Source organism: Genypterus blacodes, unplaced genomic scaffold, assembly GCF_046128005.1.
Source record: "Genypterus blacodes isolate CSIRO-AG114 ecotype Tasmania unplaced genomic scaffold, CSIRO-AGI_Gbla_v1 ptg000037l_1, whole genome shotgun sequence".
Lineage (NCBI taxonomy): Eukaryota > Metazoa > Chordata > Actinopteri > Ophidiiformes > Ophidiidae > Genypterus > Genypterus blacodes.
The window spans coordinates 280,195-308,016 of record NW_027466850.1 but is presented as its reverse complement, the minus strand read 5'-3'; the positions used below and the strand labels follow the sequence as shown (position 1 = coordinate 308,016).

The 27,822-nt window shown below is 47.6% G+C and overlaps 1 protein-coding gene across 1 annotated transcript in view; it reads right to left on the bottom strand.

Annotated features, from left to right (window-relative positions):
- Positions 1–27,822, bottom strand: part of celsr2 (cadherin, EGF LAG seven-pass G-type receptor 2) — a 44,897-nt gene that overhangs the window by 3,345 nt on the left and 13,730 nt on the right. The window contains exons 2-33 of the mRNA XM_076147081.1: positions 24,865–25,575; positions 19,523–19,745; positions 15,447–15,562; positions 15,272–15,360; positions 11,696–11,853; positions 11,169–11,332; positions 10,830–10,955; positions 9,002–9,168; positions 7,970–8,149; positions 7,770–7,883; positions 7,021–7,177; positions 6,732–6,873; positions 6,502–6,622; positions 6,040–6,223; positions 5,835–5,936; positions 5,554–5,648; positions 5,240–5,449; positions 4,522–4,705; positions 4,093–4,411; positions 3,433–3,600; positions 3,168–3,291; positions 2,872–3,072; positions 2,602–2,776; positions 2,295–2,407; positions 1,923–2,005; positions 1,608–1,734; positions 1,408–1,518; positions 1,112–1,242; positions 941–1,026; positions 682–846; positions 378–572; positions 21–255 (exon numbers count right to left, since the gene is read on the bottom strand). Coding sequence (XP_076003196.1) covers positions 21–255; positions 378–572; positions 682–846; positions 941–1,026; positions 1,112–1,242; positions 1,408–1,518; positions 1,608–1,734; positions 1,923–2,005; positions 2,295–2,407; positions 2,602–2,776; positions 2,872–3,072; positions 3,168–3,291; positions 3,433–3,600; positions 4,093–4,411; positions 4,522–4,705; positions 5,240–5,449; positions 5,554–5,648; positions 5,835–5,936; positions 6,040–6,223; positions 6,502–6,622; positions 6,732–6,873; positions 7,021–7,177; positions 7,770–7,883; positions 7,970–8,149; positions 9,002–9,168; positions 10,830–10,955; positions 11,169–11,332; positions 11,696–11,853; positions 15,272–15,360; positions 15,447–15,562; positions 19,523–19,745; positions 24,865–25,575 — 5,476 coding nt within the window. The remainder of the gene's footprint in view (positions 1–20; positions 256–377; positions 573–681; positions 847–940; positions 1,027–1,111; positions 1,243–1,407; positions 1,519–1,607; positions 1,735–1,922; positions 2,006–2,294; positions 2,408–2,601; positions 2,777–2,871; positions 3,073–3,167; positions 3,292–3,432; positions 3,601–4,092; positions 4,412–4,521; positions 4,706–5,239; positions 5,450–5,553; positions 5,649–5,834; positions 5,937–6,039; positions 6,224–6,501; positions 6,623–6,731; positions 6,874–7,020; positions 7,178–7,769; positions 7,884–7,969; positions 8,150–9,001; positions 9,169–10,829; positions 10,956–11,168; positions 11,333–11,695; positions 11,854–15,271; positions 15,361–15,446; positions 15,563–19,522; positions 19,746–24,864; positions 25,576–27,822) is intronic.

Genomic DNA, 27,822 nt, shown 5'->3' with positions numbered 1-27,822 from the left:
TCAAACGCCATGACACTCACTCTGATCCCGATGAGTCGCCGTCCACCGTCCCCGCCTTGATGCTCATGGCGACGCCGTTCAGCTGATCCGGCGGGCCGAGCGATCTGGCCTGGCTGGGTTTGGCCTGGCTGGCTCGACCCTCGCTGGAGGAGGATCCGTGCGGGGAGCCGGGCGCGTTCTCACACAGCTCGCCGTGGAGCCGGTTGAAGCCGTTTCTCTCTACGATGGGGGAAAGCTGCTTCTTCTTTAGGATCCCTGCATGTGATGGAACCAGATATGATCAGATTATGAACAAATGCACTGAAATGAGGAATTCTGTCATAATCAGTTTAAATAAATGACCATCAAATCTATAACAAGTCAATAAATCCTGTCACCTTTGTGTGGATGAGCGTTCAGGTTAGGCAGGCTGGGCAGCAGCATCAACATGGTTTCTCTGTCCCCCACCATGCTGTCTGGAGTCCTGAGTCCTAGTCCAGACTCAGGACTCGCCAACGACTCTCCCTTTGCTCTGTCTGCACCTCCGAGCTCACCGTCGCTCGCCGGTACTGCAAACTCACCAGGCCAGAAGTCTGAGGAATCAAAAGAGAGTGAGCATCATGATTCAACCGTGCATAAACAAAGAACATTTTCTTCTCATTAGTCTTAGATTCTAAATTAAACGCTGTGGTCCTCCTGTACCATGTGGTTGTGGTCTCTTGGTGCCGTTGGCCGCCAGGTTTTCCCAGCATTCCTCTGGGGGAAACGGTCCCTCCTCATCCTCGCTGTCAGAGGAGTGTGTGGAGGCGTAGGAGCCGCTCTGGTCGTCCTCCAGAGACAGATCGCTGTCCGAGTCGCTATCACGATCTACACACAGAGACAGATTGCGGGTAAAACTTCATCTGATGTAAACGCAGGTGAGCTGGATAAGGAGGTGGGTGGAGTCAAAGGAACCACGAACCATCCTGGTGCTCTTTGGTTTCCTGGAAGAGTGACGTGTGGTCATTCAGAGCGATGTGCGCCTGGCTGTTATTCAGTCCCTCGTCCCTTCGAAACAGACAAATTCACCACGGTTATGACCGATCCAGACACTGGTGACAGGTAATGATGCGTTTGGCTTTCTGTTCCCTACCTGAGCACAAAGGGAACGTAGCTCTGCTGGCTCTTGCCGCTCTGCATGGTGCCGTTCAGAGACACGCTGGAGTCTCCAAATGGAAGATGGTACAGCCGGCCGTCCATGTAGCTGGTGTTACATTTGTATCCCTATAAAACACAGGGGAGGAGAAGGTGAGGACCAGGTTTCATTGTCAATCATACTCGTTTAGCAGTAACATAAACAGATGTGATGAGCTTGATGTAATGCAAAGGCAGCATTAACATTTTACTAAAGATGTTTTGAGGCTGGTTTGTTTACACGGCGACACTCACAGTGCTCTTGGATTTGATCATGTGATCTGGACGCTTTCGGCTGCAGCAGTATTTCATGGCGTTCCTCGCCTCCTTACTGAAGACGATGCGGAAGAAGAAGATGAAGGGACCCTAGGTTGGATCAGAAGAGACCGGGTGAGACTCAAGACAGAAAGCAGACAGAAAGCAAACTTCTTGGAGTTTAGCAAAAAACCACTCACCTGCACACAGTTGAACGCAGCAAACAGGTAGTGGAAGATGATCATGTCACTGTTGACGGAGAGGAGCGCCAGAAAACAGGTGACCGAAACCAGGAGGAGGACGCCACCTGCTGTCTTCAGGCCTGAGCTGCAGGCACGATAATGTGACAGAAACAAGTTAAAGGAGCCGATCAAACATCAGAAGTTCAATAACACTATACAATCATTACATTCCATAGATTACAATCGATTCTGATAACCACTGCAGGCTGGACATTGATCAACAACAGGACTTAGTGACTTTGTTTATATTGAGGCGATTGTTGGGTGACTCACACTCGAGGCTGTTTCTTCTCCATGCTGTGGTGTCTCAGCGAGCAGGACGCTCTGGAGGACAGGATGTAGAGGAAGACGTTCATCTGTGGACACAAAATAACAACATATTTTAAGTAGAGAAAGAGAATAACCACGCAGGCGCGCACGTTCAAGCAAGACGAGCTGAGCAGGTTAAGTGTTAGGTGTGTTCACTGTAATATCTGGAATGCCGCTGCGGTGACATCAGCCGTCATGAGTCAGCATGTTTACTGTAACGCTTCAGCGACGGGAAAAACCCGACCGTCTGAAGGTCACGATGACTAAGCAGGGACCAGCAGCAGCATTTCTCTCACACACTTCCTGATTTGTTGCAGGTTGGTGACTTGGACTCACCGATACGACCATGGCGATCGGCCCGGCAAAGCTCCAGATCAGAGTGTCGTACATGGAGAGCCAGCAGAAATCTGGGTTCCCGTAACCTTCAGGGTCGAGTCCCACCGCCAAACCTGGAGACACAAATCCCAGATCACATTCACACACACACCAAGCTTTCCTTTAGCTAATGGAACACATGTCCGTTACACTGACATTCATATTCAGCTTCTCTATTCATCTGATAGGAGGAATCTGAATTTAGTTGGAAAGTTCCAATCGTCTCCTCTCTGTAGTTTCTGTTCTGTGTTCATGTGAGGGCTCAGACCTGTGATGAAGGCCGGCACCCCCCAGCCAATCAGGTAGTAGAACCTCATGGGGCCGTAGTTGATGTCCCGCACTTCGCTGATCATCCGGTAGACGTGCAGCCCCTCCAGGAAGAGCCAGGAGAACGTGCACAGGTAGAAGAAGTGCAGCAGGATGGCGATGACGGTGCACGCAAACTATCACAAGAAACAGGCGTGTGATTAAAAACACGGTTACGCAAAAGTCAAAGTCTCACAAGAAGTTGAAGGAACTGTTTAAAGGGTTTGTTTACAGTGTTGTCGGCCTGGTTGATGCCCAGGATGAAGACGAGCTCGGAGAAGAAGAGGGCGGTGGCCCCGTTGTTGATGATGCTGGTCTTGTTGCACTGCATGGCCCTCAGGCAGAGGAGGAAACACGTCGTGAGGAAGAGGAAGCCCAGCGTCACGCCCACAGTGCTCCACGTGATCAGTCTGATGGGCAGTATCTCGCCGTTCTGACAGATGAAGATTAGAGAGGAGGAAGATGAGGAGTTGGAGTTTCAGATGTGTGTGTGTATTTCCCGATGGCCTGACGTTGTGCGACGCTCACCTCTCTCCTGGAGACGTCCATGAGCACGGCGAAGCTGGTCATGTGGTAACACTGACAGCTGATGTGAGAGTTGTTTCTGAAAACAACCTCACAGCCTTTCGCTGACCAGCCGCCATTACCGCCACTGAGAGGAGGAGAAGAGAAGGTGAGAACGCCGTTTCATCCAATATGTGACTCATGTGGGGACAGAACCCTCCAGCTCATGTCCCCACAGTGTAATGTGTGTGTACAGTGTGTGTGTGTGTGTGTGGCAGTGTGTGCTCACAGTATAGTGTGATTCCAGAAGACGCAGATGGGTTTGGAGCGCTCCTCGGTGGTGACCAGGCGGAACTGCACAGTGATGGGCTTGTCGAGCGCGTGCTGCAGCAGCTCGTCGTTGTCGTGCACGGTGATGCTGACGACTGGAGTGTTGATGACCGGACGCTTTGGCACCCTGAAATAAATACATAAACAATTAAAGCTACTGCTACACAAAGACAGAAAGGACCAAGTGAAGACACAGAGGTCATGAGTCCTAAACAAGTCATACTGTGTTAAACGTAATATCAGACTCACACTTTAATATGATTATAAACACACTATATTGTATAATTGTGATATTTTTAATTTAGCCTTTGGTTTTCTAGAGTCTCTAATCTGCAAATTTGAGACCAAGTTACCGATGGAAAGAGCTCATTAATGAATCAGTTGGAGGAGAGCAAGTCAGCGTCTGTCATAAATTGTCAACAACTTAATTAAAAACATTGTTAAGTCTCATTAACGAAATTGAAAACACTGACAGCAACATTCAGCTCCACAAACCAATGAGTGTGGATGGAACTGTGCTTGTGAAACTGAGATATTAGTTACATGACGAATGATGTCATCTGATCAGAATCTGAGGTCCTGAACATGTTGATGTCTGAGTGTTTGGTTTCCTTCTCACCTCAGACTCCTCTTGTCAGGGTCGTAGCTCTCAGGCAGCAGTGACGCCAGGCTGTTGAAGATGATCACGCTGGCGATGGCGTCCTGCTGGGTGTCGTCGGGATGCCTCTTCCTCCTGTGGCTCGAGTGGTTCCTCGGTAAGGATTCTGGGAAAACGTCCAGGTGCCTGTGTCCCTTCGTGTCCACAGGTGGTTGGAAGACGGAGTCGGGCAGGGTGACGGCCGTCTCCAGGTCAGCGGGACGAGGGCCTCTCAGGGCCTGATACCGTGGCAACTTGGCTCCGGCAAAATTCAGTTTTTTGAGACGTTCCACCGAGATCACTGTGGAGACACACACACACACAGATTAACAGATGGCCAGGAGGATGGAACCTTGTGTGTAAACCATCAAGTGTGTCAGTTGAATCATTGCTCCTGTGTTGATTGCTCACCGATGTGCGGGGTCACGATGGTGAAGGGGCTCAGGTAGGTCTTCCTCATGTTCTGTGCCAGCGTGTTGGCGTACTCCTCGTAGTGGCGCAGCAGTGCAGCGGTGCCGCCCTCCGTGTTCTGGATCAGCTCCCAGTGCGGCCGAGTGTCTGGAGACAAGATGGCGCTGCCCACACGCACCAGATTCTGTGAGAAAACAGGGAGTTCAGTGTGACAGGATGTGACAGCAGCAAGTGGGACGAGGTGTTGTTTACGCTGCGATGCTGTCAGCTGCAGACGCAGCGGAAAAGACAACGACGTCTCACAGGGAAACAGTGTCTCACTGTACATTCAACACTACAATGACGCCTCCAGCAAGGATGTGATTGTTTTCATCCTGTTTGTTTGTTAGTTTGTGATGATTGTTTGTCAGATATTCAGCAGGATATCTTAGAAACCATAGATTTGAGTGAGATTGTCATTGTGTCACATTTGGCTTCAGGCAGAGGAAGGAAGCTCTACATGTTTTCACTCCTGACAGCACAGGAAAGTCAGATCAGTTCCCTCCCTAACCTCCCATTGTGTAGCTGCAACTAAAGGTCGATTCATCTTCTACTATCTAATGTTCCCAGTAAGGATTTGATCTGTGATTGTGTTTTAATCCCTATGTGCACTGTGATGACAACACATTTTGAGGCCTGTGCAGCTTTGATAGATATCCAGGAGCTCGTGGATCTTCACCTCAGTGAAGTGGACGTCCTGTGTGGCTGTGAGGTTGAAGCCCTGCTGGCTGCTCTCGTGCTGCAGGAGCCCCTGGGTGAGCCGGTACGCCACCTTGACGTCGCTGCCATAGTACTTGTTTGTGTGCAATGTTGCGTTAGCCAACATAGCTGCTGTCTGCTGCATGCGCCCGGCATCCAGCAGAGACGCATTACGGGAAATCTTATCAGCCTGCAGGAAGATAAAGAAAGTGGACGCATCAATATGAGGGAGGGTTTCATTGTGGGAAAATGAGATTGGTAGATTGTAGAGATTAAGGGAGCACAGCTACACACCAGAGCTTTAAGCTTGGTGAAGGTAATGGAGGTGCAGTTGAAGAGATTGGGAGGCAGCCAGCCTTTGTGCTCATCACAGTGGCGGATAGCCGTGCCTGGGAGAGAGAGAGAGAGAGAGCGAGAGAGAGAGAGAGAGAGGGGCACAGAAAGATAGCGAGATAGAGAGTCATCATGAGAGATAAGGAGGCGTCTGCAGCACAGGAAGTGCTGGAGGCAGATTTCACAGGCTTGTAATGCTGGTATGGTAATTAGCTGAGCTGCTGAGCTGAGTGCTGTCATACCCAGAGTTCCCTTGGGGCAGGAAACTGCTGCAGGGAGCCCAAACTTGGTCCTGGGCCACCAGATCCCAGCCTCGATGGCCTGAGGACAGCTGTCATAGATCACTGAGAGTGATGGAGAAACAGAGCGAGGTGACATTTATTAACGAGGCGGTTTACATTACAAATTTCATTTCAGCGATGTCACAGTTGTTCGACGCCTCCTGACCTTCGCAGCCATTGGGTGAAACCTCGGCGAAAGGGTTGTCACAGCGGTCACACTGGCGCCCGATGACGCCGGGCTTACACTGACACTGGCCGCTCTCTCTGTCGCACGCACGGGAGAACGAGCCCACCGGGTAACAGTCGCACAGCAGACAGGCGTCGCTGCCTTCAGGGCGGTAGTGATTATCCTGAGGGGTGACAGCAGACAGGAAGTACTGATTTACACTCCGTCGTTTGCTGACTCGGGTTAATTCAAGGTACTTCATTCATTAAATCAAGTTTTTCCCATTGGAGTTTTGATTTCTAGAATGGAGCTCCAAATATAGAAACACCCACTTAACACAGAGTCTCAACGTCAGGAACTTTTCTTTTGCAGTGCTGCATGAATTTGTAGTAAGGGAATCACAAAATGATTTTGACAAATCAAAAAAGTGAAGTTTCCTAACGAGACTTCCTGCACGCTCACCTTGCAGCGACACTCTCCGCTGGTCTTGTTACAGTCAGAATCGAAGCCCTTGTCCGTCTGACAGTTACAGGGGCCGCAGGTCTTATGACCCCACCAGCCTCTGGGGCACGGCAGGTCGGTCCTACAGGAACACAACACTTGAGTATCAACAACACAAAATAAAGCTAAAATACAAGAATGTGCCTTTATGTACAGAAAGGTCAGACAAAAGGTGTAAAACTGTGCCGTACTTTTTTTCACAGTACTGCCCAAAGTAATGGCTGGGACAGTCGCAGGTGTAACCACGAGAGGAGCTCAGCTTCCTGGTGCACGTGGCCTCGTGCTCACAGGGGTTCAGCCTGCATGCATCTGTACAGTTGGCGCCATAGTAACCTACAGCGTCGAAAAACAAGAGGAAAGGAGTCACTCACAGCATAAACCTGTGATTACATGTAAAAGCATCATAGTAAGGGATTATCCTCAGTGGAATAAATGAGATTACATGTGCAGTGATGGATTATGGGGTGTGTTCAGACTGACCGGTGAGGCAGGTGCAGGAGTGGCTGTCCCAGTCATCGCTGCAGTAGCTGTTTGAGGGACAGGGGTTTGAGCTGCAGGGGTCCGGCACATTGCAGCCCTGCTCCACGTTCACCTTCCTGGCCTGGGACAGACTCAGAGCTCCGCCCACACGCAGACCCTGAGCACACACACACACACACATACAGAACAAATCCATTGAACACACCTGTATGAACACCCAGGCCTCTTTGTTTGAGTGCATTTTAGTTGCAGTCTATTCTTATTTCTCAGTCACCCAGCTGTGATCTGCTCATTTGCATCATCTGCTATTCTGCTTTATAATCAACAGGGATTTGAAATTCAATTTTATACTTCAAGACTCCTTTATCTCTTTCATGTTCAGATTAAGCTGAAATATGTATGAGGCAGCGACTTTAAAGGATAATACAGCTGAATCTGATCTTTAATAGAGCCCAGTGAAGGTGAGCTGCTCACATTACACTTTACATGTGGATCTCATTACTTCACCAATGCATGATGACATCATCTATTTCAGCACTGATTTAGCTCCAATACAGCTTGATTATTTTGGTTAAAGCTATGCAGACATTTGTTTTTTGCCATGGAAACATTTAAAGGTCAGAATCTGCACCTCAGACGTCAGATTTATCCTCTACATGTAAGTAGGAATCAGTATGATATAAAAATCAGAATAAACTGAGAGCAATCTGTTACAATGCGATGCTAATTAAAACACAGAGCAGACGGACCTGAATGCAGCCACGGAACCCATGCTGAATTTTCCCATCAGGCCTCTTCACGCCGCCAACAGTCACCGTTTTCAACTTGGAGTCCCTCAACTTGGCGTCCACCTCCATGCTGGCCTGAAAGGATTTAATGAGCGTGAACCTCAAAGAATCTGTTTGCCGTTGATGCGCAGAGACTTTAAGCACTGACAGCCTCAGCTCACCAGGTAGAGGCCGTGATCTACAGACAGCACCGCCTTGTGGTGGGTCGCCGCCCCCGACGAACTGCTGATGTCCAGCTTTACGTGATGCCAGTCCCCGTCGTTCACCAGCACCTCCTCAACGCGGGAGAGGGTGGAGTCCTCCCCCCTGTGGAGCCCCATCAACACACTCCCACCGCGCAGCTGCAGAGGCACATAGAGAGATCAGACGGTGTTCAGGAAAGGAAGGAGCAGTGGGAGGAATGAGGAGGAGGAGGAGGACGGAGACGAGAAGACCAGATGAACACAAACACAGACAGAGTTCAAACTGAGCATCGACTGGAAATAGATTTGAGACGCTTATGCAACATCTAAGATCTTAAAGGAGCTAAAAATGGCGACTCCTTAGACGCTGCAAACAGAATCTGAATATACAATCAATCACTGAATTGTTGATCACTTAACCTACACAAAACAGGATGAGCTGTTACAAGAGGCAATAAAACAAAGGGAAAGCAGCAGATAAGACACTGAATAAGAGGAATAAATCCAAGAATATTAAAAATAAATACATAAATAAAAACTAGACCAAATGATTGAAGATAAAAAAACCCTGATAACAATAATAATACTAACACTACTACTACTAATAACTTTGTTTCAATGCCTGATTTGGCCAACAGGTGGAGCCTTATTCCAAAGAAAGTTCCGTCTTTTGTCTCAGGATCTCTAACACGTGCTATCCTGTAGGGAAGAGACTCCAAACACGACTGAACCAGGTGCAGGTCCACAGCCTCGGAGCATGTAAGTGATCATGCTGATGAGGTTCAGTGACCATGAAGAACAAAACAAGCCTGGAGGTCTTTCCACTCCTTTACCATGGTTTTCCCCTTGAGGATAAATTCATATCCCTGTGCATCGCAGCACTTCACTCACACTGGAGCTGTCAGTGGAGTGTTCTCACGTGTGCTGTGACTTGGCCTCAAGCAGAAGGAAAGCATATGGGTTAACCAGTGTGTGTGTGTGTGTGTGTGTTAGTACATGCTGTGCTCTCACCTGCAGCGTGAGGTTGTGCTGCAGACCACTGGAGATGTGCAGCAGTGTGGCGCTGGCCTGACGTGTTCGGAACATGAGCTCAACGTGCCAGGGAACAGAGACCAGAGCAGCCAGGTTGTCCCACTGCAACAGGCTGTTACCCAGAAAACGCTGCGGACTCACCATCACTGCAGACAGGAGAGAGCAAACACACAACACGTCAGTACAGACAGAGACACACAGAGAGAGAGAGAGAGAGAGAGAGAGAGAGAGAGAGAGAGAGAGAGAGAGATTCACAGCAGGTGACATGTCACAGTGAGTCATTACTGTCAGTCAAGCAGCGAGTCCAATATGTCCTCTGATCATGTCCAAGTTTTTACAGCTGAACAGCTCTCACACATGAGTGTACAGATATCAGAAAAAAAAACCAGAGGGATTCGACCACATTTTCAAGGCCACAGGGTTTTTAAATCCCATCCCATATGGTCACAAAGATGCTCACACTGGCTGTGCCGACTATTAACCTCACAAAGCGCTGCTATATGGGGTTAGAGTAAATGTTTAAAGCCCTGGTGAATACGGACGCTCGTCTACAAGCAGTTTGAGGTAAGAACAGCAGACAGTCACTCATTATCAGAAAGCCTTAAAAGTGCTTTCTGCTTGATGGGAGTGATTTTAGAGCGGGAACACGCTGCACCCCTGCAGCTCCTCTCTCTGAGCTCTCTGTTCCTTTTTACCTGACAGGAAAGTGGCAGGTGAGGATGTTTGGTGAGGAAGAGTTTTTGCCTCATTAGGCCGTCGCTCCACGAAAGTGAGGAAAGGTGCACTGAATCACCCGCACTGAGTGATTGATTATTAAAGACAAATCCATCTGAGGCGGTGATGCAGATGCAGAGAGAGCGACTGTAGAGCAGCTTTGCATGGCGGGAAGAATGACTGCACATGTTCTTATTTTCATGTGGGGCTCTAAACTGAATGCTTTTTATGGCTTTAAGGATGCAACAATACTTTGAAACACTCCCAGGCTATGGGACTGCTGTGCACACTGAGTGAAAAAAAGAAGCTTTATGTACATCCTAAGCCAGACACACACACACACAAGACAGAATTCCCACAATCCGGATCTTCAAAAGTGGAAGTTTATCCGATAGATCATGTTGAGAGTACAAAGACACAGAGACTCACAGACACAGACACAGACACAGACACAGACACAGACACACACACACACACACACACACACACACCTGGCTTACTGGATCCTTTTCTTGCCTATAATTATCAATCTCCCTCTCAACATTCCCGTCCTCCTGTGGTTTCTTATCAAACTCAACCCGCCCCCCTTAATAATAAATCTTAAAACTTAAATAAACCTAATTTATAAAATAAAAAAAAGTAATTTAAGTAACTTATATGAATCTTTTTTTTAACTGGTTCCATCATTCTCCCTCTCTCTCTTAAAACAAAGAGGTTTAGGGGCTGCGGTCTCCTTTATGACTCATTTCTCATCCTCTGTCTCCTCTCAAGTTGCTGTAAAGTGTAAATCAGCCCAGATAACAGCTGCAGTGTTTCAGACCGCACAGAAAAAAAGAAAGCAGACACTGAAGATGAAGAAGAAGAGGGAGAAGAGGATGAAAACATTAGCTCCCAGTCTTCAAAGCCAATGAAGAAGAAGAAATCCCTCTCTGCTGTGGTTCGACCTTTTTCTATTTCAAACGTGAACCCAGAGAAAATGGAACTTTTGTGGCGGATTCACATAAAGGACCGAAGATATTAGATTCTTTACATTTAAACTCAGACAACCAATACGATCTTCATGATATTTTGTCAGAATTCTGGACTTGTGTACCTTTTTCACAGTTTTGCCCTCCAAATCCTAAGGGACAATCACAGCTGAAGGAGCCCCACAGGTTCACACAGGTTCCTCCGTTCAGACACGGGTTGTTGTTGCAGAAATGCCTCTTGGCGGAGCAGCCTAGCACGGGGACAGAGAAGGACGCATCACATCCATCCACACTCATTAGTCCATCAAAGTGGCAGCGGAGAGGGTAAATGCACTATTCATGGCAGGCACAGAGATCATTCCTCACTGCTGGACTCATTATCAATGCTGTTCATCTTCATTGGATTATATTTGACTATTAAACAGTTGGAAGAGTTAAAGTGAGGTCAGAGATGAGGAGCGTACCTGGCAGAGTGCCGTTGTTGGCGATGAAGCTGGCCATGTCTATGTGCTGGTTGTCGATGCGCAGGTTCTTCATGCAGCCCACAAACTGCCGGTTGCTCACGGGGAAGTCCTCCGGGAGTTTGGGAACGCCGCCCAGGAGCAGAGGTCCGGTCAGGTCCAGCGATCTGACAAAAACAGAACACATGCAGATTCTCACAGCCGCAAGTTTTGCTGCTGATTTCATCGAATCACATCATCAGCTCCGGCACAGGGAGCATGAAAAATTCATCAAAGAGAGTTTTGCAGTATTAAATTTTCCCCTGGAGACAAAAGCAGGAAGAGGATAAACAACATAAGGAAAAAGGCAATATGTAGCTCACGCCCCGCAGATGGAGAACTTTATTTCACAACAAGTTTCCTCTATCTGATAACCAGATAAGTGAAGTGAAAGTGATCAGTACTGAAATCAATACAGCAGCAGTCCACCAGAGAGCAACGCTTGATGTTGTCTGGCTGTATTCTTGTTCATGGGGCCCAGGTGGACTTACTTCTTGGATCCTGATTGGCTGCCCTGAGCTGAGCAGGTGTAGTTTCCAATCAGGTGACCGAATCTCAGAGCCACTGAGGAGTCACAGTTGTCCACCGTCACTACGACAACCTTCTGGTCAGAGGGGCCCTGAGGGAGGCCGGCCTGGTTTAAGACGGGCTATGGAGAGAGAGAGAGAGAGAGAGAGAGGGGGAGAGAGAGAGGGGGAGAGTCAGGAATGTCCATTATGAACGTCCATTATGGAGAGTCTTCCTTATGTTTCAGGAAGGCATCAGGGAAAACAATAAGCCGCACAACAGAGTCTGTATTGTACACACACACACGCTCACAAACACACAAATAATCATTTTAGTTGTGCGCTCGTATCAGAGTAGTTTAATCACAAAGGTGTGTTACTGCACTTATGTACTTCTGCATTTCCAGGGATTTGGATTAGTGCGGTTCAGTTTAGTAAAGCAGATTGTGTATAAATAGGTTGATTAAAATGGACATAAGCTATTATGATCGCCTTGCATGAATTCCCTCCAGAAAGCTTCACAAGTATAAAAATGATGACACTCTTAACAACAAAGCTGCGTTTTCATGGAGCTATTTTTAATAGAATGATGTATTTCTGGTTACTGTGCATGTAAATATAGGACTCAAGGTGGCTCATTGTGTAATATATTTATTATTAAACTAGGATCAATACCTATATCTGGATATACATAAGCTCTCAGCCAGCATTTAAATAAACATACAATAGATTCAGAAGCTTCAAAAGGCAGCTTTGCATAAGATAAACAACCAAATGATCTAAATCACACCTGGTTCAATCTCAGTTCAGCTCATTTCAGCTGTTATTCAGCATTTAAATAATTAATTTCATATCAGCTGGAGCTAAAAGGCAGCGGTTGGTTACCACACACACACACACACACACACACACACACACACACACACACACACACACACACACACACACACACACACACACACACACATACACACACAGAGGGCCTTCTCTCTGCAGGACAGCAGCACTGCCGACAAAGGATCTTTCTCATTGTCTGAGAAATCAATAGGGGGAAGCAACAAAAGGAGGCGGGACCTGCAGGGCGAGAATGATGATCCTGTCAATAAAGGTCGCGACCTCTTTTCAACGCTGGCCGTTTCTGTGAGGTCACATAGAGCTCATATTAACCCTAAGTGTGGGTTCAAGCCAGTGTCGCGGGCTGCTGCCACAGAGACGAGCAGTGCAGCGACCGCCCTCACACACACACACACACACACACACACACCACAGACCTGAACGCCTGCAGGGGCTGAGCTGTCAGCTGGTCAGACAGGACTTAACCAGCATTAACCCGTCTCATGGGCAGAGATGATATGAGGCTGTGGCCTCAGTGAGAGCTTGGGAACACACACACACACACACACACACACACACACACACACACACACACTCTGATGTATCTGCTTTCAGATCACTGTCTGATCCTTTAATTTAGAGGCAAGAATGAAAGACAAACATCTACACTCATACTGAATTATTTCTCCCAACTACGTAGAGCGGCGCCATCATGATTGATTTCCCTTACGTCTTGTCGTTAATATCTCATACTAAATCTCTGTGGGTCATGATTCCACCTGAAAGTGGAGAAGAAATGTGTCAGCTCTCACTGAACATTAATTAAACTGGAAATTGGAGAAAGGTTGGCTTTTGTTTCCAGAGCCTGTTGAGGCAAAATGGACAAATTTGTTACGAATGTGTGGATGAACCTGGCAGACATGTGGTGTGAAAGCTTCTCATTTGCCAAAGGTGAAAACATCCGACATGCTCTTTTCCACGGTTTCCCTCCGCTGTGAAAGGTCTTAAACAGGCCCGGTTCCAGATCCGACGGTGCTTTCACTGACCTCTGCTGTCATCAGTCACGGCTGTTGACTCTCCCATAATGACTCTGTCTGCTCATGTCTTTCTCCCATACAAACCCGCTCCTGTCAGCGCTGATTGGAACGCAAATATTTGCTCAAGACTACAGTAAACACTGCTCTCGCCCGCCGCTACAGGGGATTATGGGAATATGAGTTCCCTGTCACCCTCCGTGACAAGGTTGCGCCGGAGGAGCACCGTGGCTCGCAACACAAATATGGGATCTAAGATTGACTGGAAAACCATAGCAACTAGCGGGGTTGGCCCTGAAGCGCAGCCTCTCCGTTCACAGCCAGAGTCAATACTTCTCTCTGCTTTTCTTTCCCCTCCTTTCGCTCCTCTCCTGCTCGGCCTTTCTGTCCTCGCCGGAGAACAGAGAGAGGGGCACCTTCCCCGGGGCCGCATCATTCACTGCCCGTGATCCCAAAGGAAGCAGAGCCAAACACAAAGGCAGCGGTCATTGCCATTCTCCACAGTTCCCCCGCTACCCTGAAAGCCACATTTCAATCTAAAAAAAAAAAAATGCCCCCTCCCCATCCACGTCCCCGTCCGCGTCCCTGCCCCACCCCCTGCGGACAGGGACGGACCGGAGTGGGCCACCGTGGGATACCTCACGGGGGAGGAGCCATCTTTCTACCTCAGCACCTCGCAGGATGTCCAAGGAGGAGGCTGAGGATTAGTTCAGCCACCACAGGGACGCAGCTGGACCGTTCTGGACCACTTCATCACAAAAGCTGTGACAAATAGGTCCAGAATAATTCCTCCTCTTTCAATCTGACGCTGTACATCAAGGGTGACATCATCATTTAACATGTAGCCCACACTGACACACACACACTGCTTCCATGTTGTGATTCAATCTCAATAACATCAAACTAAAGATGAAATAAAGAGGAAAGACTTTCAGAGGTGTGATCAAAGTAAAAGTATTCATAATTTCTGAGGGACAAAGACTCTTTGGGTTTCTGGAATTAGTCCCAAAGTGATTAATGAGACTATAATGTCTTCTTGGCAAACAACCAAATAGTTTTCATCCAGCAACTTACAAGATCCCCCCCCCCCCTTTACTTATTCTGGCTGAATTCTGACATGTCAACGTTATCATAGACACTGAATTGAATATCCACAGCGGGGGTGTTGCCCGGCAACATCTTTATGATGCAAAGTGACTTCCTCAATAGGCTAAAATGTGACATCCTGTGTGTTGGTGCTTTGGTGGGAAACGACTGAGTGAGCAGAGACAATGAGTCCATACACTCCTCACTGATTGAGCCGCGACCTCCTCCAGGGAAACGTCATCATCAGAACATATTTAGTCCGATTGGAGCACGTCTGTAAATGAAGGAGCCACGCCCACTCACATTTGGCAGCCAATTAGAGAAAAAAACGGAAGATTATCCAGAAAGAAACATCCGGCTTTTGTTCTGCTTGGTCCAGAGATTCAACATGTAAACTTTGTGACCATGAACCCAAACTTGTAGGAGGAAATTCAGACCCAAGGAATCCAGGAAAGGAATTCTAAGATTTACGATTCAAAAGTTATAAACCAAACCCTAAAAGAGTTTATACAGCATCAACTAAATGATTGGTGCGCCGATCATAACCCAGGCTGCAGTTTGTAGGCAAGGTCGCCCTATATGATTGACAGGTCTGGATCAGTCGTACCTTGTTGTAGTAATGGACTTGGACCACGTGCCACTGGCCGTCGCTCACACCGCCCAGGATGAACGGAGAAACGGTCGTCTTTGTTTCACCTGGAACGCAAAGGAAAGCTGAATCAGTGACACATCTCAATGGATAAAGGTGAAATCGGAATATTGATCGCTTGGGTTTGCTGGACCTGCAGAGAAGGTGAGCTGAATCTGCTCGTTGATGATTTCCATGGCGATGAAGTCGTGCTTCTCGTTGAAGCGTCCGTTGTAGAGCAGCAGGCCGTTCGGCTCTTTGGTGGCAAATCTGCAAAATGAAAAACGGAGACAAATTTAATTCTGTTCTTCAGACTTTAATGAATTCTACCTCCAGGTATTAGTCTTCATCACTTAGGTTTCTATTCCATGTGAACAGATCGAGAGCGGCCTTTTGGCTTTGGCCTACTTTAACACATCCCCTGATATGGGGCTTCCTCATGTTCACCTTGCTGTCCCTTCACTCCAGATCGCTCCTCCGCCGTAATGCAAAGTGACAGGGAAGCTCCCTAATGTGGACTTTAGCCATATTTTAACAAAGAATGCTGCCCAGTCAACAGGGCTTTAATCACGAGTAACGAAGCGAGCCAGAGGGAGGAGAAGACGCGGCACACTAACAACACGGGAACTGCCTGCCGTGAATAGATATCGGAGGGGAAACTACATACGAGGAGACAGAAAGTAGGCCAATGTGAAAGCAGCAGTGTGTGGAGACTGTGTGAGTGTGTGTGTGTGTGTGTGTGGAGGGGGGGCACAGCAGCACAGTGAGTAAGGCAGCATAAGACAGTAATGAACAACCGCCGCTTCAAAATAGATTTTCTCATGGAAAGAGAATACAGACAGCTGCTGTAACCGCAGCTCCCGTCTCAGGTTTCTGTTTGCATCTTGGTGGTGTCACTATAGTGCCTGGGGGCCAAGTGTGTGTGTGTGTGTATGTGTGTGTATCACCTGTTTCTTTACATATTAATGTACAGTTGGATATGTATGAGCACACAGGTCTGGGTCTGTGTGCGGACAGGAGCTCAGGGTGCAAAAATATCAGACTTTACCTGTCAACAGAGGCCTGAGCTCGTAAATCTGATCCTGCAGAAATAGGTCGCAGGAGTGTGTGGAAGTGTGTTACAACAAAAAAAGAAAAAAAAATCCAGCACTGACAACTGGATTCCATCATTATCCATCCCACCAGGGGGGGGAGGGAGGAAGAATGGAGGCTCGGCTCACATCTGTCTGCTGCTGAGATGTGTGCCATCATTTGTGTGACTTACTGGCGTTGCTGTTGTCCCCGGTGGAAAGTCTGCTCCGAGGTTGTTGTCCACATTAACATGCAGGGCCAAAGTCTTATTATAGAACCGGCCAATCACATGTCACCGTTTCAACCCCAAACTGTAAAGCTAACCTGATTTTTCTGGAGCCAAGTGTCACAGCTCAGATTATTTTGGGATTTGGGAGGAGCACACACACACACACACACACACACACACACACACACACACACACAAATAGTCTCATTCACACTTGCACCTACAGGCAGTTTAGAGATTCCACTTCACTTCTTCTGCATGTTTATCAACTGCAGGAGGAAATGGGAGCACAGAGAGGAAATGCACAGACACACGCAAACACAAAGAGGCCAGTCAGATCTGAAGCAGGACCCTCTCCACTAAGGACTTTACTGACAGACATTATGAGCAGCAGCGCCCCCCCCACACACACAGACACACTCCCTGCTTGAGGGTCCATGCTGTATTATACTAACAGTATTCTTGAGCTTTAGTGGGGCCACAGGGCAAAGCACCGCTGACCTGCTTACTGAGAGAAATCAGCCCTACGACCTCAGAGGAGAAGAAGAAGAAGAAGAAGAAGAAAGATAAAACGTCATCTGATAATAGACTCAGCCGGAGACCGAAACAGCAGTCTGAAGGCGCCGATACGTCCTGTAAAAACAACAAAACGCCAACTGGAATTATTACCCAGAGTCCATCATCTCCTCTTCTTCTACTATGACGTATCGATTTAAAAGGCTTCTTCTCCACATCGCTGCCCCCCCCCCTGCAAGCCCTCTGAACTATATGAGAGCAATCAGCCGGAACTAAACGCTGACTCCACTGGCATCATAGCGTGTCCCATTAGGCAGCCATCAGTAAAAATAACAACCAGTCTGGCCCTTATGAAGGGAACAGTGTCACGCTATGGGGCTATCAGGCTGCAGCGCGTAAAGATGTGCAGCACGCTGGAAGGAAACCCCAGAGCTCCTTTAATGAAGTGTGGCGTTAAATATGGCTGCGTCCTGTAACCCTGCCGCTTCACTACTGAGGGAACGCTCTCACGGTTGAGTTATTACCATTTTTTCAACGTGATTACGCTTCGTTTTGACCAATGACCTACATGTCAGCGCAGACATGATGTCATTATGATGAAGATGAGCCCAGAATGATCTCTCTCGATGATCCTTCATACGCTATTACAAGAACTTTCACACTGCCAGATTGTGGGGAAAAACCTATGAAATGAATTGAAGAGTTGAAAGTGTCAAAGTTAGTCTCATCATTGATCAATAAATGGTTGATTAACCCTTATTAAAGCCATTAAATCCACTGTGTAACCCCTTTACAAAGCCGGGCCTTGTTAAAAAGTGGTACCAAACGTTTTAATCGCTTTTTGTTTAAAAACTTTTATCCGTGAAATCTCCGAGCAGAGGCCTAAAATGAACTTTCTGTCCGTATCGACACGATCCTCATCATAACAGAGCCTCTTTATGGGAGAAACCGGATCAGGAGGCTCAGGTAACAGAGCCGCCTGTTGATCTCACTGGCCTGAAGCTCTGGGTATCGGCGCCTTTACAGCGGCAGCGAACACACCGCAGCTCTCTGACCTGCCGGTGAAAATGAAGACTGCCTTCAAAAAAAAAACAAAAACAGGTTTGTGCTGTTCCCCCATCAAAAAGCCTGTCATCTGAACCCTCTTAAAGAAAGGCACAGGCCATAAAGCTCACAAGAGGGATCGTGTTTCCACCGGCAGCCATTATGAGCGTCGACCTCTGCCAAGCTCGTCTAAGGTGACGCCGCATCACAATGAGTGAAGCGGAGTGACGGGACGCATCCCTGTGATCGCGTCCAAGCGGCTGCGCTTTTGTTGTGACACAAATCAAACGGAGCTGACTGCTTTCATCACCGTTTACGTTTCCTCGCTCTCTTCCCCTCCTCCCCCCCCCCTCTCTGCATGTTTTTTCAGCCACTCACACACACATCCACACACACACACACACACACACACTCACACACACACACACTCACTCACACACACTTTGCATCCATCTCCCTCCCGCACCTGGGATGTGACAGCGGCGTACGTGGTTACACGGCGCATACACGCGTGAGGTAAATCATGATGAAGATGACAGGACGCCGTCTGCTTATGAAAGAGGAGTGAAATGGATGTGAAGTGAAGATTGTTCCTTATGATGTCATCTTTAAATGAATCGTTTGTCTCCATACGTACAGTGCATAATAACTGAAATACTGTAGTTGGACTGTGTGTGGGATGTATTCAACAATTTGTGCAAATCTATACACGTTCCTGCTGTCAGTGTACAGATTCTTTATGTTATTAGAGGTCATATTGAAATCTTAAAATGGAGGTTAACTAATCCAAAAGTCTTGTCGATGACGCAGCAGAATCAGGCGGCGCTGACTCATGGCTCAGGCTGACCGGCTGATAACAGAGTGTAATCGGACTCATCGCAGGCCGCAGCAGGGGCGCAGCTAAGAAGAATTAACAACCACCCCCCCCTCCACCCAGCCTCCAACATGTAGTTCAGCGGTGCCACTGTATTTATGGATAAATCTCTAAAGTGGCCTGATGGTAAAGTGCCCAACCCCCCCAGCCCCCACCAGCGATCTCATTATTGCTGTTAAATGCCATTACTGTTACATAAATGTGAAGTAGGAGAGAGAGAGAGAGAGAGAGAGAGGGAGAGAGAGAGAGAGAGAGAGAGAGAGAGAGAGAGAGAGAGTGGAGAGAGAGAGAGAGAGAGAGAGGTGATGGTGCTGCAGTGGGTGTGAGTGCAGAGGTGGGATGCGGGGGTGCGGAAAGAGAGAGAGATTATTGGGGGAGGGAGGCGGAGTGATAACAGGCAATAACATGCACAGGTGGAGAGGAAGTGAGTACATACACACTAAACTCTTCATCACAAAGAGTACATTTAGACCGGGTACTTCCTGGGTCGTCTTACGTGAGAGACAGCGTGAAGTGGAAGCGTTGGCGGAGGCCTCTGAAGGTCAGGAAGGAGTGCGGCGGGAAGTTCCTGGTGGTCATCTCGCAGTAGGGCTTCTCATAGCCGCCCGATGGACACTCGCACTTGAACCCGCCCACCAGCAGGTTGACGCACGTGCCGGCGTTCTTGCAGACGACTGGCGCGCAGCGACCGGAGCGGGACGACAGCTCGCAGCGCTCCCCTGTGGGACACGGAGACAGACAGAGGAGAGAAATGAGGATTAATATTGTGTGTGACAAGCAAGCTGACACCTCAGGGACCCCATGCTGAGACATTAAGATACATTTTCCCTGCTGCTGTCCTATAGGAGCCATTATAAACTGTAAACTACAACAACACACATCACACATACAGGGAAACAAAGAGAGGAGCAAAGTTACATCATCTTTCTTCTTCATCTATGCCAAATCCATGCTCATCCTCCTCATCAAATACATGCAGTATAACATAAACATAAACATGATGATGTCACGGTAAAGCTCATATTCCAGTGTCAACATGGACAAACGCTGCATTTCTTCACACTGATTCAAATGAAATCCCATTAAAACGCATCACAGGAAAACTCCCATTCAAATCAAACGCAAAGACAAAGCGTGTATGCGTGTGAATGGAAAGAGGAGAGGGGAAGAAGGTGACGATGAGCGATGATGGCGCACAGAGGGAGCCACATGTCACAGAGGCCGGACCCCCAGCTTCAGTCTGGAATTTGTGTCAAAACAGCTCAGTCAGCATTGTGCGGCGCTACTGTAACACACACACACACACACACACACTTACAAACACACACACGCAGCAGCAGCATCTTCACCCAGACCGGGGATAAACAGGCCTTTTATTTACTCGGCCTCTATTAATCACTCTATTCATCCTGGGCTGAAAGCAAGTTTCCTTCTTTAATCACTGTTGTCAGGGAGCATGCATTCACTCTGCGGAGACGTTCATTACTCTGTCACTGAATATTCATGGACTCACTCATAATGAGATTACAGAGATAAATCAAGATCAGCGAGGGACTGCAGCTCATACAGGAGCGTCTGTCTTTATGAACAATAACTGATCACTAATGAATAGATTTGATCGGTAATAAGCCGTTGTAGATTCACGACTTGGATTTATGCGTTCTGATTGATTCGTATTGATCGCAGGGATTATAAATGATTTATTAGCCTTTGGTGAAGACGTATAAAACCTTTATGAGTTTACAGTAAAAGCATCTGGCTGCTTCCTGTTGATCCATCCGACTGGAAACCAAGCTTCCCGCTCGCTGTGCTGTTTGCTTCGTTATTTATTCACAAAGTCGCCGTCGGCAGCCAGCGACTTGTGTTTCTCCTTTTACTGCTGTGATATGAGAACAATCAGCAAAAAGCGAATAAGACTACAGATGCATCATCATCAGTCAGAGAGTCGACAGAATGAGCCTATCAATAATTTAATGCCCTACACACGCGCGCACACACACACACGCACACACACACGCACGCACACACGCACACACACACACACACACACCTTCTGTTTGCCTGCCTACACACCTGAGAAATCCAAGAGGAGATGGAACTTTGTCAGCTCCTGTTTTTGATGAATAAAAGCTTAATTTGATCTGTAAATTATAACTAAGGGGGAGAATTGAAGGTAAAATCTTTCAAACTGAGACGATCAGCATATGAAAGAGAAACTGTAAAAGTAGATTTGCATGAAAGCTTCCCACCTCCTGGAATACTAATTCAGACATTAACACCTCCGCCCGTCCACACGTTAGCCCCATTATTCACTTTTCTACAATATCAAATAAAGCAAAGCGTCCAAAAATGACTTTCCCGTCGTCATAATATGATCCCGGAACATTCAGACAGACGAAAACAAAATGGAGAATAAAAGGTGACTCATAAAAGGAGGAGACCCAACGATGATTACAGATAATGAGCATGTGAAAGTGTCCTGTGTGAAGAGACACTGGGTAACTTCACTGCACCTATGGGTGTGTGTGTGTGTGTGTGTGTGTGTGTGTGTGTATGTGTGTTTAAAAAAGAACATTTCCTCAGAGATCCCAAAGCTGAATGGGCGTTTCTGTGTTGCTTAGTAACAGACGAGCTGAATCTACAGAAGCGGTGGGTGGATCCCAGTGGATCCGTCTGTCGAGGGCGCAGAGAGCTCAGGGAGGCCCGGCCGCCCAGATCCACCGGCGCCACGACGACGCTTGGGGACGCCAAGAGTTCAGTGCTCGGTGAGGAAGGAGATGCAGAGGGACGAGGGCGTGCAACTCTGAGATTGTGAAGGTGAAGGAATAAGGAGATGAGGATGAGGAATCGATAAGATGATGCGCAGGAGAGCTGAAGCTTTATCTGACAGGTCGACTGCAGCCAGAGGACAAACGCAGCCTCAGACGCTCCAACGGAAAAGATGCTGGTCAATAAAGATGCTTTAAGGCGCTTGGTTTCCTCTCTTCTGGCTGGTAAACAAAGACAAAATCACTTCCTGCACCAAATATACTTCAGTTACTGTCAACACACTCTGCTGTTACACACACGTTACACACACACACACACACACACACACACACACAGGCCATATCATGGATTCAGCCCAATCAAATCTACAACGTCTCACAGTTTGAGAACAAAGACGGTGATGTATTAAAGTGATTTTTGTGTCATTTGGTGCTCGGCAGGCGTTAATTTCCTTTGTGATACAAACACGTCAAACTGACACCAGTGTGTGTGTGTGCTGAACTGTCAGCAGCCAGGACGATACATGTGACTGGGTTTTACTTCAGTCTGCTGTGTGTTCAAAAAGGAGAAACATGTAAAAGGAGAAAAGTGTCAGCCTCCACTCAGTCTGTACACACACACACAGACACACACAGACACACACAGACACACACACACACACACACACACACACACACACCATCACAGCCAAGACAAACTCACATTGTCGACAGCTCTGTGTTATATTTTCTCCTTTCCTTTCCTTCTACCATCTGGCAACGCCTACAGGCCAACAGTCTCTCTCTCTCTCTCTCTCTCTCTCTCTCTCTCTCACACACACACACACACACACACACACACAGACATCCACACAGCAATAGGGGACGTTCTAAATTCTCACACGCATATTTTTACCACTTAGTAACACATCCTAATCACATGGATTGAGCATGCTTGCATACACACACACACACACACACACACACTCACACAGAGGGGTTGGGGTGGAGGTTGATGAGCTCAACCCTGTGTGAGGAAGAGCAGAGACAGAGTTCCGTCAAATCAGACCTGTGTGAACGACCTCGGTGGCTCAGACGCAGACAGCAGTGTGAGTCACACGTCTTTAATCACCGCCTATCAAACGACTATCATTCCTTTTTCCGGTGGAACTGGGTGCACCAGCATGTGGGTCCATACACACACCCTCACACACAACCACCTCACCCACTCACCCACTCTCACACACACTCTCTCTCTCTCCCCCATTACCATTAAAAGCACCTGCAGTGCAGCGTGAACACCCACAGCTGCGCATGAGAACGGGAACGAGTGGCACTCCACCTGGACTCTGAGCCGCCGAGCCCACACACACACTGAAATGCACACCGACGCTATTTCCATCTTCATACACACACACAAGAGCGCGTAAAGCACGATAATGGGAGAGGACCCTGCTTTCTTTACGTTTCCGAGGCCTGATGCAGGAGCTGGGCGAGCAACGAGGGAGGGAAAAGTCCACAAAATGGAGGCATTGATTCTTACTAAATGGACCAAAATGACCAGTAGCTAATTTGAATAATTTATTGTTTCTTTATTGATCAATTAATCGATTTATCCAATTTTTAAAGATCCAATTTATTACCATATTTATTACCAAATTCCATACAAACTGATCAAATCCATTCACTTCAGATGCCAGAGCCAGAATTTGTAATTGCTCAATGTCAAAAAAAAGTTATTAACACTTCTGTCAGTAGTTCTAATATCTTATAATGGGCCGTATAGGGACTGACTGACTTGGAGAAGATAGAACTAAAAATATGACATTAAAAAGTCACAGTTTGACCCACATAGCCTCTCATCAAAGTATCCTCATATTCCTTCTGCATACATTTACATATTTTAATCCCCCCTCTCATTTTATACTCTTTAAAATGATTTTCAGACGCTCTTTAACCCTCGGAGGATGTGAATCTTTTTCTGGCGAGGTGAAGAGAAGAGCAAATTCAGTTTTAATGCAATTTCTGTTTGAAAAAATGTGAAAAAGGGAATCCAAGCAGCTCAGCAGCAGTTGGTTCACGATTCTCCTGCCAGCAATATAAATCAGTGTATCATCAGTAAAAGAGAAGAGGAAGCGTTTGTTCTCTACGTCGCCGCAAACTGGGAGCTTGGTGAGGATTTTATTTATTATTTTTTGTAAACCAGGGGGCATTTTAGCAGCCAGCAGAGTCTCCATCTGTACCCATCTATATTTTATCACTTCCCTTATTTCTCTCAGCGATATGAGACCGGACACACAAACCGAAGCTCTTTGCTGCTGTACAGCCTCCAAAAACACAGCCACTGGGGAGGAAACAGTGCGGTTACATCACCGTATCCTGACACACCGCTCGCTCCTACGGCTCCGGTTTGACGTTTGCAGCGAGCGGAGGTGTAGGTGAGTGTGTAGGTAGGTAGACAGCTTACGCAACGGCAGGACGCACGGGGAGAAAATGGAGCTTAACCGTTCAGGCCTCAATGTAGCGAGAGAATAATCAAGTCAGTAACTCATCACTGTATGGAACGTTAACACCGTCTGCGTCTCTAAAGGACGAGCTCCCGTCTACATCTGAGGAGCCAGTGAATGGAACAGATGTAACGCTGACAGTCCCGCGGGATTTAGCGACAAAGAAAGCAACATTTGGTAGGTTACAGTCGCACAGCTTGGCAGTAATTCTGTCCTTTCATCCTGTTTATTGTCTGTTTGAAGCAGAAACGCTCGATGACAGGAATCAGGCGTCCGTGGGCCCGTTCACTCCTTCAGGTTCTAATATACTCACCTAAATATATCAATAAACTGCTCTGAAATGTCAGGGATCAAACAAAACTATGGGTTGATAGGAAGATATGTTAGAGAGCATCTGTATGGCTCATTATTACATCACCCAATGCCTGGATGACGTCACTTTCTAATCATAAAAACTATAGATTAAATGGTTTCGTTCGGGCCGATCAAATCCATCCTAGAATTCAGACCCCGGTCACCAAACTCTCCTGAAATGTGTCGAGCCCTAGGATGAATCTAATCAAACACCCTCTGGTTCCTCTCACCTGTGTAGTCGTCGAAGCACTCGCAGGTGAATCCTCCCTCCCGGCTGCGACACACACCGTGGGCGCCGCAGGGTTTGGAGTAGCACAGGTCGATCTCCGTCTCGCAGTAGTCTCCCGTGAAGCCGGCGGGACAGCGGCAGCGCAGCCCGGCGATGGGGTGGATGGGCCTGAACAGGATGGTGTCCGACGCCACGAACGGCGCCAGGCTGTCGAACTTCAGCACGGACACGCACTTCATGTAGTTCTCACAGGGCTCGCGCAGGCAGATGTTGTCGTCGAAGGGCAGCACTTCCTGCGAGGAGATCTGAGCCAGCAGGCTGCGGTTCAAATACAGCCTCTCCTGGAGTTCCTCTGAGCCAAAAAACTCCAGACCTCCGCCTCCTCCTTCGATGGCCCTGCCGTGCCGGTCGCCGCCCCGGCTGAGCGCCACAGGCCTGTGATCCTCCTCCGGCACGGGCACGGCCACAGACAGGCTCACGTTCAGGATGCGAGCGCTGACGTCCGTGTCGTCCTGGATGTTAAAGATGACCACGTCCTCAGGGGCGGCGGACAGGACCCGGGCTACGCCGTCCAGGAACTGAGCCAGCAGCAGGGACAGGAAGTGCTCCTGGGAGGTGTTGGCCAGCCGCAGCGTGATGCTGTTGGAGAGCATCTCATCGGTGATGATGGTGACCTGGAGGAGACACTGGGCCGACACGGAGTGGACACCATCTGAAAAGACAGAGGAAGGGACGTTAGGACGCTGTAAGAGAAGGTTCAGGTACAGAACAGAGTTAGGGTGAGAGTTCAGCAGAATTCCATCCAATCTGAAGGAAGAATCAAACAGATACTGGTAGATTTGGCAATGAACAATAACAAGTTTTAGATTTTGAATAACAAACAGGAGTTAAGAAAAAAATCCCACACTATGCAAAACACTCATTTGTAAACCAGGCTGGTAACAAATAGAACAGAAGATGTAAACGTGTGCGTTTGCAGCATTGTTGACATCCTGAACAGGGAGGTGTGTGAAATTACCTCAGAATGTGTTTGAATCAACACTTTGTTAGATATCAAACACTTTCTCTTATTCATATTCTTGGCGTGCAGAGGCGCTTTTCTTCTCCTGCCAAAACAGATAACAGACGTATGCCAACACTAAGTGAGAACAAGAGTCTGCTTCCTTTCAATAGATTCCAAGTTTCTAATCAGCGATTTCACGCCTGCGCTCACAGTTCACCCTTTCCTTTCTCTCACCGGAAGAGAAAAGCAGAGAAGCTCCTCCATTAAACAAAGACTCAACGCTCAAATTCAACACTTTCCCTTCCGTAAACGAAGCATTTCCCATCTCTACAAATCACTCCTCTATTATCTCCTGTTGATAGCAGATCTGCTGTCATGTCATCCTTTCTTCTCTCAGCCTTTCAGCGCCTGCAGTCTTACAGTCAGAGGATTCCTGTTGGGTTTTGTCCCTCCAGCCTCGTGAAACATCTTGTAAATGTGTCAGGGACCAGTTAACCACCTCAGACTCCTGCTGAGGATAAAAGTTTGATTCATCATAAAAACAGACGTTCATCAACATGACGCAACACGACGGGCCTCACACACACACACACACGCACACACACACACACACACACACACACATACACACGCACACACACACATCCACATCCACTTTAAAGAGCTTGTTTTATGTGCCTGTATCAACCGCATGACAAAAAAGGGAAAACTCTTCATCGGCAAATATCGCCTTCATCACTGTGCTCACTGAGGGGAAACATTCTATTGATCCAACATCCATTCTCCACTGTCCAATCACAAATATGACACACACAGATCACAACACAGACGTTCTATAGTCTCTCTGTCCCTGACGAGCAGAGCAACGCATGGACCGAATACCTCCACCAAGGCCGAGCAGTAGCTTTTGATTCTAACACGTGCAGTTTGACAGTTACTTACTAAATTTAACTGTTATTGTTATTGTGTGACCATCAGTGAGTGCAGGTGTCCATGAGGTCATCCATGAGATGAATAAAAGTATAGAAAAGAAGAAGCCACGCCCACTCAACTTCAACAGCAAGACGGTGTGAAATGTCAACAGACAAAGATCAAACTTTTATATGGTCCAATTTGGTGCCAATTGACACAAACTTTTAGGAGGAGAAATGATTTGAAATAGTACAAAATGTTGTTTGGTAGAGAGGGGCGTGGCCTATGTGAACAGATGCGGATAAAGCGATGGAATGCAAGGGAAATGTTTTGAGTCTGTGATCTACAGTACAAACATTATACGGCAAAAATGTGAGTGGCTGTTACAGCGACACCCTCAGGTCGACTGGTAGCAAAGAACACGTCCAAGCAGAACACAAGGTTTCATTCAAATCTGTCAATAACCTTTTAAGATTTCATGCTAACAGACAGCACCCAATTACTTTGCCAAAAGGTGAAATATGTGATTTTGTTTTCAGGTTTAAATTGATAGAAATCTGCTGTTCTTGAGGTGAAACGGACAAACTAGCGGCTGGGGGTCTCACTGCGGGCCTGCAGGTTCTTGTCGCCTGAGGAGCAAACACAGAAACGCTTAATCAAATCAAACGTGTCATGAAAACAAGCCCCGGGCTCTCCCTCCAAAATGATCAATAGGACGCTTTGTTCAGCCAGTCTGGACGCCGGCCAGAGAGCAGAACCTGTGAGCAGAACCCACACAAACAAACAGCGGAGTTACCAGATCCCTGCTCGGCGCTGGGCTGAGTTTACAGCCCCGAGTGCCAAAGGGAGGAGGGGAGGAGACGACAGAGGAAAGGAGACAGAAGCATGTTTGACACGGCCTTAATCCTCCAGCTCCCTGCTCACTAGTTCAGGCCCGAGCAGAGGAAGTGAGCCGAATCAAAGGAAAGGCGCGAGGAGGGGTTGCTTCTCACATTCACACCTTACTGTAAACACACACACACGCGCGCACAAACACACACACAC